The sequence below is a fragment of the Hyaena hyaena genome, unplaced genomic scaffold, assembly GCF_003009895.1.
Source record: "Hyaena hyaena isolate Hyena2069 unplaced genomic scaffold, ASM300989v1 scaffold_740, whole genome shotgun sequence".
Classification (NCBI taxonomy): domain Eukaryota; kingdom Metazoa; phylum Chordata; class Mammalia; order Carnivora; family Hyaenidae; genus Hyaena; species Hyaena hyaena.
Window position 1 is genome coordinate 83119 of NW_024081380.1, and position 19588 is coordinate 102706.

The 19588-nt window shown below is 42.7% G+C and overlaps 1 protein-coding gene across 3 annotated transcripts in view; it reads left to right on the forward strand.

Moving 5' to 3' along the window:
• Window positions 1–15838, forward strand: part of LOC120220995 (serine/threonine-protein kinase VRK1) — a 75701-nt gene extending 59863 nt beyond the window's left edge. For 2 of the 3 annotated variants that reach the window (XM_039218227.1, XM_039218228.1), the window contains exons 12-13: window positions 11254–11341; window positions 15791–15838. In XM_039218227.1, the coding sequence (XP_039074158.1) occupies window positions 11254–11341; window positions 15791–15822 (120 nt within the window). In that variant the 3' untranslated portion in view covers window positions 15823–15838. The remainder of the gene's footprint in view (window positions 1–11253; window positions 11342–15790) is intronic. The other variant, XM_039218229.1, reaches the window with a different exon arrangement.
• Window positions 15839–19588: the final 3750 nt, after the last annotated feature.

The following is a 19588-nucleotide window of genomic DNA, read 5'->3' on the forward strand; positions in this document are numbered from 1 at the left end:
TAAAAAAGTGAATTGTCCCTCTTTCAGACAAGAAGCACTATCTTAAAAGGTTTTTGTAATTCTTTTTAACTTCTAGAGGAGATGAGAGTTTTGAAATTGTATCATGAATTTGACTTTTCTGGCAAATATTAGGTCTCTTTGTCATCTCACCACAGAATCTGAAGTTCTGCACGTGCAACTGCATATACATTTTTTTTTCCTTTTGTAAGTTTTGTCTTAATGGCATCGCCCCATTTTTGTGGTCAACAAGGGTGCCGAAAGCCACATCCAGCTTTGACGTGAAGGGGAGGAAATGGCAGCCCGAGTGGAATTTTTCAGCAAGGTAGTAAATTTCGAGTTTGTGTGTACGTGGAAACATAGAGCAAGCGTCTTCCTACTGAGGCCAAACTGTACGTTAATATCCGTGGCCGGCGTCTGTAGTGGTCCCTCCAGACCCTTGCTGGCGGGGAAGTAAAGACCATCGCGGTGGGCGCCTGTCCTGTACCGCACCTTACCTTGCAGGTCACCGCTGTTGGGGCTCCGTGCTGGAGAAGATGCAGGGTCTGCGGCTTGGCTGACTTCAGAGCCGAGTAGGTCGGTGCCCTGTAGGACTGGGGTCTGTGACCTTACAGTGCTCAAGTGACCTTGGCTCGTTTGGAGGCTAGAGATTTTCTGCTGGGTCATCCCCTGCCTCAGCAAAGAAAGCTTCATATAGAGAGAAAACTCGAATCATAAGTGAATTACCAGATTTCCTTTGTTAGTTTCCTGCTCCCCCCGCCCCTCCTTCCCTCATAGCTGACACAGGGCTATTCTTTTTGTTAAAAAGAAGTTAATTAAAGTTAAGATTAGGTGAGATCATGAAACTGTTTGATAACCACGTGAACTGTAGGTGAGTTGTTAATTTTGTTGGCCTTTTGTCTTTTTTTTTTTTTTTTTTTGGTAATGTGGAAGAGTTGTTCCAGACCAGTTTTTTTTTTTTAAAGCTTTTGTTTTTTTAAGCCCCAGAACATTTTCTTCAAATAACTTGTAAATACCCTAGATCTAAAGTAGATAAAAGCAGAGCTCCACTGACTGACAAGTTCGGGACTCTCTACACGGAAATCTTTTTCCTTTGATAAATTAATAGTCCATCTCTTTTTTTAGCAAGGGGTAGATAATCAAGATGTAATTTTTTTTTTTTTTTTTTTGCTCTGGTTACTAGGAAGCTCAGTACTAATTAGGATGCTCAATCAGAAATTATATTTAAACCTTGTAATTAGTATATATTTTCTTTTCCCTTTGTCATAATTTCTTAAAACTTTTTTTAAGTATATGTTCTTTGTATTTATGACACTCAGCTCTCTTTTGGAAGGGGATCGGTTTAATCAGTTCAATATATATGTCTCTGTGTGTTCCCAAGAGTTGTCCATTATGGTAGAAGCCTAGGAGACCTGATGCACAGCAGAATGAAACGAGCTCTCTGTCCTTTTTCTATAGCCGTGCTTGGTTGTGGTGCAGTATATTTGGAAAATGGAGGGAAGTATGAATTTACCCAGTTGAAAATGCTTTTAGCCTCCGTAGCCTGAGAGTTTTATTTAAAGCACAGGATTTGGGGATAACCTAAAGCCGAAGTTGCACAAAAACGAAGTACCACTCTACCCTTCGGAAGTACACAACCAGAGGTTTTCCTTGTGGTTAGAACCGACCAACTGAGACTCGGGCAGTGCAGTTCCAGCGGCTCCTGCATCGATTGTGTTCCCTTAAACTAACATTCAGCAGTGTAAAAGTCTAATTTATGCACCTGGTCTAGGCTGGGTCCCTGGGGCTGTAAAGACCACTAACAGTGGTTCTGTCCTTAAAGTGTCCCTCCCTGTGCCATCTGGGTTAAAAACAGCTTAATTTACTAGCAGGGACTCAGCAAGTTAAAGGATGGTAGTACCTCTGTTAGCTATTTTCTTGCAAGATTTTGATTACATTGCTGGCCCAGGCCAACCACAGGGCTGCTCGCCTGAATTTCTTGAGTCTCCTCCCCCAAGAGCCGCTAAGCAGGCCTTGCACGTGGCTCTGCCATTTGCATCATTTCATTCTCAGACAGCGTGTACCATTGTTTCCTGTGAAGGATGCGTACATATCCTTCTTTCCACTCCCATATATTCTAGTTGTTTTTTTTTCAGTTATATTATGCTCATTGGCCTTTCTAGAGTTTCTCTGAAAAATCATTAACCATGGTAAAATAAATCCCTGCTGGCCCTTAGCCGAGAACATGGTGCAAAGAATTGAGGAAGGGTAAAAGCTTTCTGTTCTGGTGGCCGGCTTCCTGTCTCTTGAGGTGACTGCCCCCCATGCAGTATTAAATTTATACCATGTAGCCCATAGTTTCAGTCACATTGCCCCAAATAAACCCTTTGAATTTGGTGAAAGTCTGTCTAGCTGGCTTAGCATGCTAGATAATAGAAACTATATTTTCTTTATATAAATTTAGGTGGTTGAAGTGGACACATTTCTTTCGGTTTCAGATGGTGGTTTAGCCACAATTCTCTGTGTCAGTGGATTCCGTGTCTACTAATGATTCTTCTCCTTACGGCTTGAGCTCTGTATTTTATTTTATTTTATTCAAATTTTTTTTAAATATTTTTATTTATTTCTAGGAGAGAGAGAGAGAGACAGTGTGAGCAGGGGAGGGTCAGAGAGAGAGGGAGTCACAGACTGAAACAGGCCTCAGGCTCTGAGCTGGCAGTCAGCACAGAGCCCGACGCGGGGCTCGAACCCACGAACCGCAAGATCGTGACCCAAGCGAAAGTCCGACGCTTAACCGACTAAGCCACCCAGGCGCCCCATTGAGCTCTGTATTTTAATCTCATCTTATTTGGCAGGATTTTGTCAAGTAGCTCCCCCCCCCCATATGTGTAAGTGAGGTCATGACATATGTACAGAAATATGCATAAATAAATGTGGAATTCAAAGTTTATGAAGTGAACATATACATGTAAACACCCCCCACATCAAGGTTTCCATCGTTACTTGGACCCCAGAAGCCTCTCTCAGCCATTATTCCTTCATTAGGAGTAACCAGTAATCTGACTTACAGCACCGTATAGTGACTTTGCCCTTTAAAGAAAGTCTGCAGTGACAGTGTCATGCAGCAGAACCCTTGTGTGTCTGTCGTACCCTTGTATGTCTTGTGCATCTGTCATACCCTTGTATGTCTGAGCTTCCTTCCTGTTGCACGCAGCCAGAGTCGTTTGTTTGTCACTGAGTGGTGAGCACTGTGTTTCATGACTGCATCGTAACTCATTTATCCCGTCGAGTGAGGGACGTTGCACTCTTTCCAGTTTTTGGCAGTTGCAAGAATGCTGGTTAAGAACATTCTTCTAGTTTCCTTCGGGAAGTGAATGCACTTGTTTCTGGGGGTGTATCTGTCTACTAGTGGAGTTCTGGGGGTGGAGGGCTTCCTTACCTTCAGCTTCGGTGCTGCTGCCGGGCAGTTTCCAACTGTCCCTGACCAGGTTATGCTTCCCACCAGCAGCTTCTGAGAGCCCCGTGGCTCACCACCACCAGCTGTTGCCTTATATTTCATGTTACCTATTTTGGTACATGTGTACTGGTATGTTTTTGTGGTTTTAATCTCCTTGAGAATACTGATTTCGAACACCTTTTCCTATGCCCATCAGTCTCCCATTGTCTTTTTCTGTGAGGTGCATTTCAGATCTTTTGTCGATTAAAACTGGAGGGGGGTTGGAGGGGAGGTGATTGTCAGCTTTCTTTTGATTTTCCAGACCTGACTACTTCATATATACATGCAGTCTGTGTATTACACACACACTTTTTTTTTTTTTTTTTACAAAAGAAAAAAATGTCAATATGGTATCTCTTGAGGGCAGAAGTTCTTCAGTTTAATGAAGCTGAATTTATCAGTCTTTTTGATTATGGTTAGTATTTTTTGTATTCCGTTTTGGGAAAACTTTGTCTACCAAGATCATGAAGATATTTGGTCATTGGCAAAAAATGATATCTTGTATTTAAGTCTACGATTTACCAGCAGCTGATTTTGTGCATGGTGAGTCCATGTTTATTTACCTCCTGGGGATTAGTTGTTGATTTGAACCATTTATTGAAGACTATAATGTCCCCACAGCATGCATCAGGCTTTCAGACCGTATGTGTTTGGGTCTGCTTCCATCTGTTCCATACTGTTGGCCTGCTTATCTTTGCCTGGCCACACAGTTTGAACTACTGGCTTCGTAATGGTATCTGACAGTGTAAGCCCTCCAACTTTGTTCTTCTCTTTGTCTTGGCTATTCTTGGTGCTTTGGTCTTACGTGTAAATTTTAGAATCAGCTTATTTCCACAAAAATACTTACGGGATTTTGACTGAGATTGCATTGATCCTATCGCTTTGGGAACAATTGACATCTTCACCATATTCCTTTCTGTTCCATGAATATGGTATACCCTGTATTTATTTAGGCATTACCTCAGTCATATTCGCAGTCGTCGGTGTCTGGAGACTGTGCGCGTGCTCCTTGTCGATATTCTCCTAGGTGCTTCCTTCTTAGTCCGCTTCTTGTGTACCGTCTGTGATCATCACAGACCTTTCCTTCATGTCCTTCCATCGTCAGCTTTGTCTGCTGTCTTTTGATGTTTCTGATATAAGTTCTGTAGTGATTATTGTTCTGTTCACTGGCTGTGCAGTTTCCTTGTTATCTCTTTGTTTTCTTTTTTGAAATATCATTTCTCATTTACTCAGTTTCTTTTTAATCTTTTTTTTTTTTTTAAGCCTCCAGTGCACGTTATAAAATTTTCTTCTTTTGGGAGGACTACATTTTCTTTCAGAGTGGAGTCTTTAGCTGCCTTTTGCACACTACGATCATTTACTTCATTTTCTCTTTTTGTCCCTGAGGATTCTAACTTTGTTGGCATGCTTTTTCTTGGTTCTTATTAATATTGAATAGGATAGCTTTGTCTGGGCTTAACAGATTATTGTACATATTTTCTCATTTTATGAAACTGTTTTTGCTTTTCCTCACTTTGGATTTGAGGGTGTCGCATTGTAAGGGACTGTCTCTGCCTGCAGCTCATACTTGGGAAGGAGCTGGAGCGCTGGGCTCAGCTGGGACTGGAGCCAAATCATCTGTCTGTCCTCAGTAGGTGTTCCATTCCCTTCCTAGCCAGAAGAGGCAAGACTTTGGTAAAATCTAAATTCACAGTGAGAGAAACCTCATTGGGGGTTCTTCTCTTTCGCTCTCATTTACTTGTTTTCTCTTTAGTCATCTCCTTTGGTGTAAATCATGTTTATTGTTGAAAATATTAGTCCTGAATAATTGTGGTTATTCCGCCCTCTTTCTCCAGGCTTCTTAGCCAGGGGAGAAGCAAGATTGCATGTCCAGCTTCTAGTGAGGTGCTGTGGGAGTAGGGAAGGTCTCTTTCAGGGGCCGCTCCAGTCTTCCTCTCCAAGCTTCCTATGTATGTTTTGTGAAGTGGACGTCAGTGTTGAAAGACCTCTGGATGGTGTTCTGACATGAGCTTGTCCCCAGCTGGTTCAGCAGTCGGGAGGAAGGAGCTGCATGTTGCTTTCTAGAAGGGTCTGACTCTGCTTGGCCACCACTTCCCAGAGGTTATGGTGGGAGGCACTGTCACTGCTGCTGAAATAGTTCTTAACTGTCATTTGTGTTCATTTCTGCAGAGTTTGGGTGGAGGGAGGTAGAAATACTACCCACCAAAGATCCCGCCCTTAGTGTTAAACACTTAACGTGTTTAAAACACTTCTTTTTAGCCTGTGTGTGTGGGGGGGAACATTACAACATAAACCGAATCTATGTCCTCCTCCCACAAAAGGAAACCAAGTGTGTTTCGCTGTCAGCCCCTCGCAGACCATCTCCCACGGTACAGTCACCTGAGATTTTAGTTTTTGGGTTTGTTTGTTTGTTTCTGTACACTGTGTGTCATCAGTTCATTTTCAGGTAATGACGGGGAGTTCTTCATTCCTTATGGTGTTGGAAGAGTGGAGAACTCGAACTAGCAAAGAGCACACTATTCCACACTTTGGTGATCATATATTGAAGCATTTTCTTTTGTTGAACCCACTCTCCCAGACCTGTTAATAATTAGTAAAATCTACTAGAGTTGTACTTCCTCTTCCCGCCTCCACATAGGTAACTAAACGTGTTGACAGGTCATGTGAATGGAAGCAAGTAACAACAACAGCAACTAAAATGAAGTCATGCTGTGGTAGGGTCCCCTCCCGTAAGGAGAAGGGGGAAAAACAAACAAACAAAACCTCAGGGCGGCCTGGCTCTATACGTACGTGACAGCATCCCTCTTGACCCTGTGACATGAGGCCACTTCATCAGAATTTGCGTGTTGCCATATATGAGAGAGAAAAAAAAAAAAAAAAAAAGAAAAAAAAATGTATGAAACCTATGGCACGTGGCGTTCAGGGCTCAGTTCTTCAGGTGCGAGCCCAGCTGAGCAGCACTGGCATGAATGAAGTTGCTTCCTGGAAAAAATAGCCTCGGTTTTACGGCTCTCTGTGCGAGGCTCCTGCTACATCACATGCGTCCGTTGTATAAGGATTGATGCTTCATCGAAGGACATTCCATGTGGGGTTCCATTGCGCTTAAGACTCTTCACAGACTCTGAAGTGATTTCGGGTAGGACTTCCATCGATACAGTTTTAGAAAAATTTAACTTGAGGCCCCTGTGGCTCAGTCGGTTAAGCATCTGACTTCGGCTCAGGTCAATAATCTCGTGGTTCATGTTCAAGCCCCACCTTGGGCTCTGAGCTGAGAGCGCAGAGCCTAGAGCTGCTTCAGATTCTGTGTCTCCCTCTCTCTGCTTCTCCTCCACTTGTACTCTGTCTCTCTCTCTCTCTTAAAAATGAATTAAAAAATTAAAAAAAAAAAAAGAAATTTAACTTGTGTGTACTTAATGGTTTAGTAAAAGCTGAAATTACTCTCTTGCTTCCGTCTGTTTTTTAGCATGTACTTTTCAACCTGAGAATGAAGCCTGTGACCGTGGCAGGCACACAGTAGGTGCTCAGTCAGTGTGTGGTGGCTTCTCTGCCCCAGTAACACGGAGGCCGGTGTTACTGCAGAAGGGAATTGTAATATTCGCGATGCTTGTGACAGCCTTTATCACTGGAACTCTTTTAACGTAATAAATCACGCTAATGCATTCTAGCAGAATAGTTTTAGATTATTCTTCAAATTAATCTGCCCCTGTTTTTAAGTCACTTACTTGCTTCCTGACCCACTTCTTACTTCTTGGCTTTTCATTTCTTCTTTTTCCAATTATGCCTGACCTTTTCCTGCTCCTCCTCAAAATATATCTGCAATTGCTTAACGTCCACTTACGTGACACAGTTTGTAAAGTGTTGGGGGGCCGACAGGAAGCCGGGTTTTTCTCATCGCGGCACGAGGTGGGCGGCTACCGCACAGGTGCAGACCTGTCCGTGTGCAGCCGCAGGTGAGGAGCCGGGGCCTGTGCGGGCCGAACCCCTTGGGAAGGGACAGTTCCTGTGGAAGCACCATGACCAGCGGCCGCCGCTTCCGGCCCCAGGTGAGCGGGGCAGCGCAGCTCCGAGATGGAGACCCCAGGCCCCAGTAAGAACGAGGAGCTCCGGGTTCTGGCCTTCCCCACCCCCAGATGGGACACACATGGCAGTTCCTTGTGCCCGCCCAGCCTCCGTGTTTTCTGTCTGTACTGTGAATTTTGAATTTTAACTGAAGCCACTGGTTGCATCTCCTTTACCTTCATGGAAGATACATTCCATCTTTTTGGTTACTGTTGAGTAACCACCTGTTTTTTGGTTGCTATTAATGTGTAGGAGTAATTTATAAACTGTGGCCATCAGGTGACTTTAGGTGGCCTTCCCCAAATGAACAAAATAAGAGGAGCTGCTTAGTGCAGTCACCTGGTTGTATTTACACATGTAATTCCTTGTTCATTGACACATGTACAGTACCAAGCACTTAGAAATTTTAGTCTGTGTATTCTAAGTCTCTGTAATAAACATTTATGATTTTTGTAATAAGGAGGAAAAGCCAGCAATGGACCTGGAATCTTCTCTCCTCTGACAGAGCCAGGGATCTGGTTGGCTTTTCCTCAAGGCTGTTGAAAGGGTCCGGGGGGAGGGGGGGGTGCCTTTAGGAATCTGACCTGGGGAGCAGAGAATCAACAGGTTTTTGGTTTTCGTCTCAGATTTTAATTCTTTGTCCCTTTGAAACAGCTTTAAGTCTCTAACTGGTATCTAGTCACTGTTTAGACTCTTAGTAAATTATCAGTCCAAATGCATCTCGCTGATTTGTCTCCCTGTTTCTAAGCTGGAAGTGAGAAGCTGCTAATTAACTAAATTTTAGCCTAGCATATCTGAACACTTCAAAAATACAATGTGTAACACATACGCTAATGCCCTTTGAAATAAACCTAATTTTCTGTAGATATCTTAGTTGTGCCGAATTAAAAGAAAACTCTATTCTGAGTTTGTAAGTTATTCTTGTGTGTCGTACAATATTTTGATTCCGTTTATAAATGCAGAGGCACTTAGTGGGGCATGGTGTGGCATATGACAGAATTCGAGATTAGTGTAGTGCCCTGGTGAAGCCATTTTCTGTTCAAAGAGAACCACAGCACACACTGTCTGAAGCCCAGGATGTTGACAAATAACGAAATGAAGCATTTGGAGACAATCAGGAGAGAGAAGCTGCCAGTGAATTGTTTGGACTTTTACTCGTTGCCTTTGCAGAAACAAGACGCTTACTTACGTGCTGTTAAACTTGAAGGTCTTTTTTTTTTCTTTTTCTTTTTCTTTTTAATCTGTCTTTTTCTGCAGACCATTGGCCCTTTCTGTTAAAACTAAATACCTTCTCAGAAAAGTTGGGCCAGAGATAACCCAGCCTGAGATTCAGTGTTCTACCTATTGCATGATGCTTACAACACGGGTGTGTTTCTCATTTTGGTTTTGGGTTGTTGTTGTTGTTGTTGCTGCTGTTGTTGCTGCTGCTGCTGCTGCTGCTGCTTGAATACTGGCTGATATTCATTTCTATGTCATTTACCTGCATGGAGATTAAGGAAGCTCTTTTTTTTTTTTTTTTTTTTAATTAAATAAGCTTGAAAACAAAATGAACGCACCAGGTTCTTGGATAGAATATATTGGATAGCCCCCTTTATAATGAGTATTTAAAAATCTGCCCCATCCAGATCGGAAAATGCATTCTTTCCTGTATGGAAAAGCAATAGAGTCGTGAAATATCCTCCTTAATTTTGGTCTGGACGCACAAAAGTGTCTGTGTTTATTCCTGCCTAATGCATCACAAATCTGCTGACACGCTAACCTTGGAGTCTTGGCTGGCGTTAATCAGGCCTGTGCACCGGCAGGAAGGATGTACCTAATGCACACCATCAGTGCCGTTTGCATATGGAAGTTCTCACAGGGGAGCTGCCCTGTGCCGGCTGAGGGTTACCTGCCCACTGCCGTTATTGTATGTAATTATCGAACCAATCTGTTCAGCCCAGCAGGGTTTAGATGGTAATCATGAAGCAACACTTTGGAAAAGAAAGATGTAAGGCACTCTCCCCTTCTCTCCTCAGTTGTAGGAAGTTACAGCCACTCTCCCAGCTAGTTTTGAGAGGCAGCACCTCCATACAGAGACCTGCTGAATGAAAGCCTTGTCGCGCTTCGTATGGTGCGGCCTGGGTCTTCTTGTGCACATGGATCGTGGGCCAGGAACATGGCAGGTCTGTCTGAGTTCTGGCCTTCCCACAGCCGCCTTCATATTTTGAAACACTGGGATTATTCGTAATACATGGATCATGACCCATTTTGACCATTTGGGGGTGGTTAAGATAGTGTCCTTTGAACAGAGCCGAGCCTTTCCCATGTAGTTCTCTGTGGAACAGAACCCACGGTTGCCATCAGGCAAGAGAGCTGTGTGCTGGCGGCAGGCAGTATGCAAATGGCCTGAGGCAGGGGAAATTCTCAACATGAAGTTTAGCTTAATATTAATTGTTAGAAAATACCAGCGAGGACATCCCGACGCATCGTGAACCTGAAATTTGGGGCAAATGAGACGATTTCCTCAAAGAAATCCAGGCAACCGAGGGAAAGCTTTGAGTAATCATTTGGGTTTTGACACATTTAAATTGGAGACTACATGGGATAAAGGTATACGTGAGGCACCAAGTTGTAAAGTTCTTAACTAAGGCCTTCCATATGTAGACATGTTGAGTGATTTAAAAACTTTACACGGGTACCTGGGTGGCTCAGTCAATTAAGCTTCCAACTTTGGCTCAGGTCATGATGTCACGGTTTGTGGGTTCGTGCCCTGCGTCGGGCTCTGTGCTGACAGCTCGGAGCCTGGAGCCTGCTTCAGATCCTGTATCTCCCTCTCTCTCTGAACCTCCCCTGCTCATGCTGTTTCTCTCTCTCTCTCAGAAATAAATAAAACATTAAAAACAAAAAAACTTCACACCAGGACTGAACTAGTTAGAAAACATCAGAGTGATCGAAAATAATAAAGAGAAATTGAATGCACACTTGGGAAGACTGGCCGGTGACAGAATGTGAGCCGGAACTTTTAAGTAATCCTCCGCTAGAAAAATACATAGAAAGTTGGAAAGGCCTGAGGTGACCGTGGAAAAAATCCAACCTACTTTTGAGGTTTTCGGAGAGCTGTGTACTTCCTCTTCAGACCCCTCCTTTACAGGAAGCTTATGCCCTCTTAACCTTTTAATAAAAAGTATACCGAAAGGAAACACTTATTGGAAGTTTGTCATTATTGCTTCATGAGTAGACTTCTACCACTGATTTATAGGGTATAACCTGGGATCCACACTATATGGACAAGGGGTGGATTCTCCCATTTATCAGGTAGATCGTTTCCCCTCTCTCCCCCCAAAGACACTGCACACATTGTACAATAGGGAGAATAAGTACAATTTTGTTGAACACTTTGCTTTAAAAGTCAGTTTTTGTATAATCAGTCCTGATGGCTAGGCTTTCAGTGATAAATGATTCTTAAGAAGCATAAAAAGTTAAGAGGTGGTGATGACAAACCAGCTTACATCCTGACTAACAAGATCATTGAAGGTTCTCGTAATCCCACTGGCTGCCAGCCCCAACCCCTTCCCTTTGGGGCAGCCACCACCCTGACGTTGTATGTGTGCTTCCTGCTTATTTGATACATCCACCCTGGATAGATTCGCATGTAGGGAGGTTTATGGGGGGTTTGTGTATTTACTTCTTTGACCTTCAAACATCTCTCTTTCTCTCTCTTTTAAAATATCTTTACATGTAAGAAGCGAAAGAAAGGGACTGAGAGCACAGAATCCAGTGTTGAAGATATGGAATGCTCAGACACACAGACAGAAGAGGCCACACAAACCCGTAAGTTGAAGTCTTGCCCATGAGCCTTTTCCCTACGTAAACACAGATTTCATTTCCTTCCACTCCGTAAGAAGTTAACTCACAGTCGTAACATTTTGATTTTCTAATAAAATATCGAGCAAGGAGATCTTGCTGTCTGCAGTGATCATGAAGTTGGAGCAGGGAGCTGCTCTCATTTTGCATCCAGGGAGCCCAAGACAAGGAGCGTTTAAGGCACGGAGCCAGAACTCTCTCTCAGGCTCTGTCTGTCCATTTCCATGCCTTGATCTGCAGAGCGGGGTGAGCAGCAATATCCGGGCCCCGCGAGTCGTGCCCGGGCTTACAGCCGCTGCTGGCTTCCACTCACTGAGCTGCTGGAGTGCTCCCAGCGAAGTGGGCCAGCTCCTCTCTCCTCTCGACAAGCTGGGACGCAAGGTCGGGTCATCCCTTTTCAAAGCTCTTGAAGCAAAGAGCAAAGTGTTAAGTCATTTCTCGAGATGGCGCATACGCAGTAGCTGACGTCTGCCCCAGTGCGGAGTGGTGGCCGCACTGACATCAGCAAGTGGCCTCTGCCAGGGCTCGGCGAGGGTGGGCTTCGGGCGACGGCCTCTTCGCCTGTCCCCTGAGAGGCGGTTCTCCAGACCCCGCGAAGAGATCCCGTGTTGGCCGTGGCGCCCCTTCTCCTTTCTCCAGATTTCTCCCGTCTCTCTGCCTTTTGCTTTTTTATTATTTTGTTGGGCCCGACACGTTTCTTGATTCCTGATAGAAAAAGGCTTCATTTTTTTTTTTCTTGGTAACAGTGGGTTCAAGCACAAGTGCCCTATTGAATCAGGCCAGGGATACACCTCACCTTTCCTTTCCTTTGATGGTGGTGCCTGTGCGTGTTCGTGGAAGGCAGACTCTCAGCTTTCAAAGGGAATCCCCCTCGCTCTGATCCTGCTAACTCTGTCCTTGTTAGGTAGTTCTGAGCGAGCATCCTTAGGACTATCTGAATTTACCCCAGGGAACACTGGGGACATCTGGAGAGGGAGGACAGAACTTCTCCCTGGAGGCTGAAGGGTTTGAAGAAGTTCCTCTCTCTCTCCCGCAGCCATTCCATCCCCCGCCCCACACCCCGTTCCCTTCCTCCCGTCTTGTCCCGTTTTTTATCAGGACGGGAGGAACCCCGGGGAGCAGGGCACGGAGGCCTGTCTTGGCCGGAGCGGTGGCTCTGACAGTGATTGGGAGCGACATGAAGGAGCATCTGTGACGATAGAGCGATATTCTTACTTTAGGAAAAATCCCTTGAAGTTTTAGACGGGCGACCTGAGTTGAGGGAAGGGCCTGCCTTACTAGTGAGGTCAGTGCCCATTTAGACCGAGGCGAACTCGCGGCTGCGCGTGGAGAAGACTCCGGCCTTTCTGGACCGCCTGTCACTCCTTCGTGCGCTTGGGGAGACACATAAGTGCTTTTAAGTTCAACTAAGTGTGAGAAATGTTTTCCATACTTAAAACTTTTCGTTTGAAGTCCTTAGAAGAGGGCAGACCCCATTGCACACTTAAGGAAAACAGATTTTTTGTGTTGATTAGAAAAAAAAAAGATACAGAATAATCAGATTCACTTTTATTCCTGTAAACTCTGCAGTGCTTTACTTAAATGCTGTTTCTCATCTTCTCCCCAAAAATATGGGGCTAGTTAAGGCATTTTACTGTCTAAATACTCACAAATGAGAGAAATGTTACCTGAGATGGTACGGTGTCATTGCTTCTGGCAAAAAAAAAAAAAAAAAGCTGAGGGTTCATGAAAATATATATTTATATTTCATCATCTTCAAGTAACTTGAAGGAGGCACGTTGATTATGTTTGAATTTTGTTGTAAAGAAATATATAATGCAATTCGACGACTTCTGTGTTTTAGAGCTTTAAGATTTTGTGTCATAAACGTGTTTCAAGAATGGTTACCTCTAACAGCAGCTTTAGAAATGTCAGTTTCTTCATTAACAATTTTATTTTCAAACACAATTTATGGTTTACAATATGGTGAGAGATTTCTCTCCCTGTGTGATCTTTCAGAATGCTGTGCTTGGCAAAATGGGAGCAACTTTCCTTTAATATCTATTTAGACCATTTTAAAAACGTGTATAATTTTCTTGATACACCTAAACTCATTTTGACTAGTTGGGGGTCTATTGTGTAAGAACACATTCTGAAAGCTTTCAAAATGTGTATTGTGTGGATTTTCTCAAAGAAAGAGAGGGGGTGACCGGGTGGTTTTCAAGAAGAACAGAGGCCTCTAATCCTTTTATTTTTATGCAAGGCATAATTTTTACCAATTGAGAAAATTTGGTTATTTGCTGCAAGTAATTTTTCCCCCCACAAAATGATAAGCCTTAAAAAGCCATGCATATTCTGGCATTTCAAAACCGTGCCGATATCTCAGAACTGTACTAAAAATTAGTTAATGTAGCCATGATATTGATGGCCCGTGTGCTTTGTCCCTCCTGCTCGTGACAGGACAGCTCTCACAGTCCTCTCTGGTTAACAGGGTTTGTGAAGGACCTTGAGTGGTGGTCCATTCTTGAGGGATCCAGGGGAAGCAGGGTTTGTGCTTACCTCTTGAGCATCTTTGATCTAGTTTAAAAAAAAAAAAAAAAGACATATTTTTAAGGGCACCCTGCAAAGTCTCCCACTTGATTTTTACTTCTGCGTTAATAAAATTGTAGAAGAGTACCCAAATTTGTATGCTTCATTTTCCAGTAATCAAATTTTACACGTTAGTCTTACAGTCGGACCTTTTACCAGTAGAAATATAATATGAAAATGGGTATATTTCTAAAAGAGATGAGGAGAGGAAAAATATGTTTCCTGCCACAGTCAGAATTGATTATTAGAGAAAATACTGAGCTGATACATGCAGCGAAGACTCCACGTTGCAGAGTCCGGGTTATATGACACATTCCAGGGGGCGGTAGTGGTTCTACTTGCAGTGGGAAATTTTAAACCTAGATTGAAGGGGATCGGCAGCAGCGGTATTTTAAGTTTTAGTAAAATGACAAATTAGGATGTTAATGAGAATAATACTCCGTGAACATCATGGTAACTATTATTAAGTGTCCTCTGTAATGTGACTATAGATCCCAAATTTATTGAAAGGTAGATGTGCCACAGTACGGATTATTGACCTTGGCTTTGCGATATCCCATCATGCCAGCCTCAGCCCATCACACCATTTTTCGTTTCTATGCAAAATTAATCTCAGAATTCTTGAATAAAAAAATGAAAAATCTCCCATGGGACATTTTTTATAGATCACAAAAGTTGAAGAAAAAGCTCTCAAGTTTAAACCAACCGTAGTATAGTCTAGGTGTTATCAGTGGCAGGAAGAAAAGATAGTCATGTCAATTTGAAGTTTGCCCTAATTGAAGTGTATGACGATTAAATAAAAACTGGAACTTGGAGAAATAAAAAAACACTAATCTTTAAACTGATCTTCCACATAAGTAACTAAACACAAAAGCTTTAGAAATTGTTTATTATAGGACGTGGTAAGTATTTTGTCCTAGATTCAGAGAAGGTTTTGTAACGTTTCAGAAAAGAAGTTATTGATCTGTTGTTGAGTGCAGTCATTGATTAATTATGGGCAGCCCGCCGCCCCTCAGCCTGGTGCTGCTGTTCCTTTCCTGGCACGGGGAGGCGTGAGGCAGTGGGAAGGTACACTTGCTTCGCCGGCACTAGGCAGCGTGACCGGGCTTAGCCGCATCCTTCCCATTGCTGTGCTCTCCTTGGAGGTGCGTGGGGGTGCTGGGCAGGAGCTGAGTCTCCTTGGTGAGGCGGGATTCCCACAAAGAATTCTGCCTCCGATAAGGAATTGCCGATTTTTTCTAACTTGGGAGTAGATGGGCAGGAACTGTCAAGGCACTTAGACCAGTGTCAGGCGTGAGGCTTCTTTAGAAGGCCGCTCAGTTGGGATCGATGTAATACCTAGTGGAAAAGACTGAGGGTTTTGGAACGGCCCTACGCTCTGCTGCCCACAGAGTATAGGTCACAGGCTCTACAAAGCAACGCATTCTGTCATTTTGTTCCTTGCTTTTCAAAATCCACATTAGTTCGTCATTCCCCTCCAAGAAGTGAGCGTCTGTCCTGTTGCTATAGCTCACGTTAGCAGCTCCTGTTTTAGACTGCGCAGTAGAAACTGGGGGTAGAGCTATTTCAGTGCCCTTGTAAATTGCATGTTTTACCAGTGGGAGAGTTCTAATGTAACTTAACACTGGAAGATAGATGTCAGCATATCTTGATGTATTAAAAAGTTGACACAGTTTCCTAAGATTTTCAGGCTATTAACCAGTCAGTACCTTTGTGTAGGAATTTCATCTCCACAAATCAGCATGATTAGATTTTTAAATATGGGTAAGTGTATAAAAATGCTTAGATTTCTGTTTCTTTAGTTTTTGTAAGTTAATGATTTGAATTTCTTTGTGTTTTCTCTTCAAGGTTCAAAAGCCAGGAAGAGAGTCCAGAAGTAAATCAAATGCTGTCAGCCGATTTTTCTTTGCTTCCTTTTGTTTGACTTTCTCTTTTTCTGTTTTCATTGTTATATTTTCATGTGAGTCTTTTAGGGTAGGGCTAACCATGAAGTTCCTGTGTCTTTGAAAAATATGAACTTTTTTATTAAATTACTTTGTACAACTTATTAAAGGTCAATTTATAAAGTTTAAGATCTTCAGGTTATGTACTCTTAGAGCTATCGCAGGCTGTGTGTGTTTGATGTTCTGGAGCAGAAATGAGAAAAACTACCATGATGTGCACTTTCCAGATCGTTGTATGTTGCCCAGAATGTATACGCCTGCTTAGACAGAGTCCTTACCTTGAAGGAAATACAAACCTTAAAATAAAAGGCTTTTTTTGCGTGATACGAATACACCATTTGTTGTGGCCATCAGATTTGAATTGTATTGGTTTTGTTCAGCTCCACAGGTATTTATGGAGCACCTGTTGTATGAAACAAGAGGAACAAAGAAGGAAAGGGTTATGAAACGAAAGGTGGAGTAATAAGTAGGCCTGTGAGAGATAAAACACAAATATTTGGAAACTAGATGATATGAGAACTAAGTAAGCCCGCAAGGTGCATGAAAAGAAACTAGGTGACGACGTGGCAAGTTGGGGGCATGATCACAGATTTATCGGCTGGCTTCTTTGAAGGGGATTCTGTGAAACAGACGGACACACAGACAAAGCAGGCTTATTGCTCATTCACAGGTTATTTTTCTTGTAAGTGTCATTTTTTGCAGCAAATAACATCTACAGTAAACCAAGCACTTAAGAGTTGTAGTGATTAGATATTTTAAGATTTGGACCTTGTATGGTTGCCTTGGTGATAAAAGTTTGGGATTTACACATTTATGAACAATTTCCAAGTTTGCTTTGTCGCAGAACTTGGAATTGGACTGGAAAGAGTGGCCACCCTCACCACTTAATGGCACGTCCATTGTTTTCAGATGGTGTATAGGCATACTTTTATTTAAATATTTAAGCATTAAACAGTTATTTTAATGTGTATTTAGAACGTAAGTAGCACATTAAACTGGTGATGTCTCTATTGCTTAGGACAAGCCAGCCCAACGTAGGTATTTCTGGTTTTAAAAAAATGAGCTGATTTGAAGAGAATCCTAATAAGTAAATAATAGTACAGGTGGGACGCAGACAGGCCCACATTGTCAGGGTTGTGCCAGCTTAGAGCGGATATGAACCAACGCTGAGATTTTAAAACTTCGGCTCCCTGATGTGGGTGCTCCGTTGTGGCGAGAAGCATTTATCACCGTAGTGGTCAGATGTTGAGAAGTGCAGAACGGGTCTGCACACTTTCCCTTGAAAGCTAATCTTTTAAATGCCTCCCGAAGTTGTTGAGCTGTGCGCCTTTGCAGAAGAGAGAAGTAGATTTGGGGCACTGCCGCCTCCTGTTTTCTGTGGAATGTCGGATTCCAGTGCTCAGCAGTGTCAGCGGTCCCACGTTTGTTTGTAACACCTAAATCAACTCTCAAGTTCTGTTTCAAACACATTGACGCTTAAAATAGGATCAAATGTGTGTGGTGTGTGTTTGTGTATATGCCTTAGCCTTTTCCTTTCTCTTCTTCTTTTTTTTTTTTTATTTTCCAAAACACAAAAACATAGCAAAACCTGTTGGTTAAATATTAAGAAAACAAATATTTCTTCACATATTGTTTTTAGCAAGTTCTGGCATTTTCTCGAATGTTACTCTGTTGGCAGGGCTGCAGGAATTAAAGTCTAGTAGCCATAGTAGCCAGTTGGATCGATCGGCTGCATCTCCGGGTTCTGCTGTTCTTCTCTTTCCTGCCTTCCTTTGGTTTTTCTTGACGCTCCCTTTATTTGGGAAAAAAGAAAAAAGGTTGAATAGCCTTGTTGTTCCGAGTTTTACTTTTTTTTTTCCCTTTGCCTCTTTCAGTTCTATACTTATTACCCTTTTCATCTTGCCTCGTTTTTCTTTCCTTTCCAACCCATGTTTCGATGGACTTCACCAGTCTTGGTTTCTTTGTAACCCAGAGCCCGTGTTCCGAAGGGTGTTCCTGGCGCCGCATGGCCCTGCCTTCTCTGCCGTGTTCCCAGGTCATTAGTGAGCTGAGGGTTCGACACCCGTGCCAAGCTCCTGACCTCACACGGTGGGAAGGGTTGGGGGCGGCAGTGTGTGCTCTGTGTGTTCTGGAAGGCAACCGATAAATCTTTGGTAACCAACCAAGCCCTGAAGTAACATAGCTTCTAGGTCTTTTTCAGTTGTGATCTCTTAAGACAAATAAAATGCTAATAGGCCAGAGCTATAAAACTCCAATTGTTTTTTTGAATTACTAAATTAAATGTGCATATAAAGGCCTCTGTTGCATAGCAGTAAATCAGTGGTGGAAATATAAATAAATTCTGTATTTTTATGAGCGTGTGTTTATATGCAGTTGAGCGGTATGTGCTGGATTATCCCTTAAAATTCTGTTTCGTTGGCTCTGTTGTTGTGATGATAAAAATTTATTAGCAATACCTGGTCACTGTAGAAAATTTAGAACACAGAGACCAGCGTGAGAAGACAAACTGGTCATACGACTCCCACCCACAGGCCACCACTGTGAATGTCTGGGCACATTTTCTTCCTGTCTTTTCTATGCGTTTTTATTTCAAATAAGTATTATTGGTTTTTAAAGCTCGAATTCAATACTTTCCATGTCACTTCAGATACTTCATAAATATAATTTTTATGTTTCTATAATATTTTGTGGATTTATGACACCTTCCTGATCATTTCCCTAATATTGGACATTTAAGTTGTTTTCAGTATTGAGTTATTTGAAGTAATATTCTTGGTCAAATTGGGCAGAAACCTTTGTCCACGTGTCCGAATATTTCCTCAGAATTTTGGAAGGGAACCACTGGGTCAAAGACCATGAAGATGGAAGGTCACCGATGCAGGTTACTGAGTTACTTTGCGAAAATCCACCAGCCAGTGCATTGCCCGCTAATCAGAGCGACAGATTTGTCATCCTTCAGTAGTACTAATTTTTATAATTTGATGAGGGGAATTTTTTTTTTTTTTTAAACTGCTGGTGAGCCTGAGAAATGCTATTTTCTTAAACTGATCACTGTTTTCTCCTCGGCCTGTTTGTACTGTTTGTATAGCGACGATCGTAAACCCTCTGTGATGTTCGTTGCTGCCTTCTTCCCGTTTGCTTTTTGTTGATGGCATTTTTTTTACTTTTATGAAATTTAATATTTATAGCTTTAATCTTTTGACCTTTTTCGTTGTAATTTCTGCCACTGGCTTAAAAAATTTCCTATCCTGAATCAGAAATATTTACCATGTTTTTTTCCTAGGCTTTTTGTTTTAACGCTTCTACGTTTTTCATCCACATGGAGTTAATTTTGGTGTACATATGCCGGGAGCAAAGGGACCACAGTGTGGTTTTTCTCCAAATGGCTAACCAGTAGCTCCAGTGCCTTCGCTAAATAAATTCTCTTCCCCAGCCCCTCATACTCTGCTTCGTGATGCCTGCTTTATTATATATTAGGTTATATGAACACCAGGGTCTGTTTCTGGACTGTTTGATTTCATTTGATCTGTCTGTCCTTATGCCAGTGCCACACTGATTTAATCAATGCCATTTTAGGGGCGCCTGGGTGGCCCAGTTGGTTGAGCGTCTGACTTCAAATCAGGTCATGGTCTCACAGTTCACGAGTTCCAGCCCCGCATCGGGCTCTGTGCTGACAGCTCGGAGCCTGGAGCCTGCTTCATAT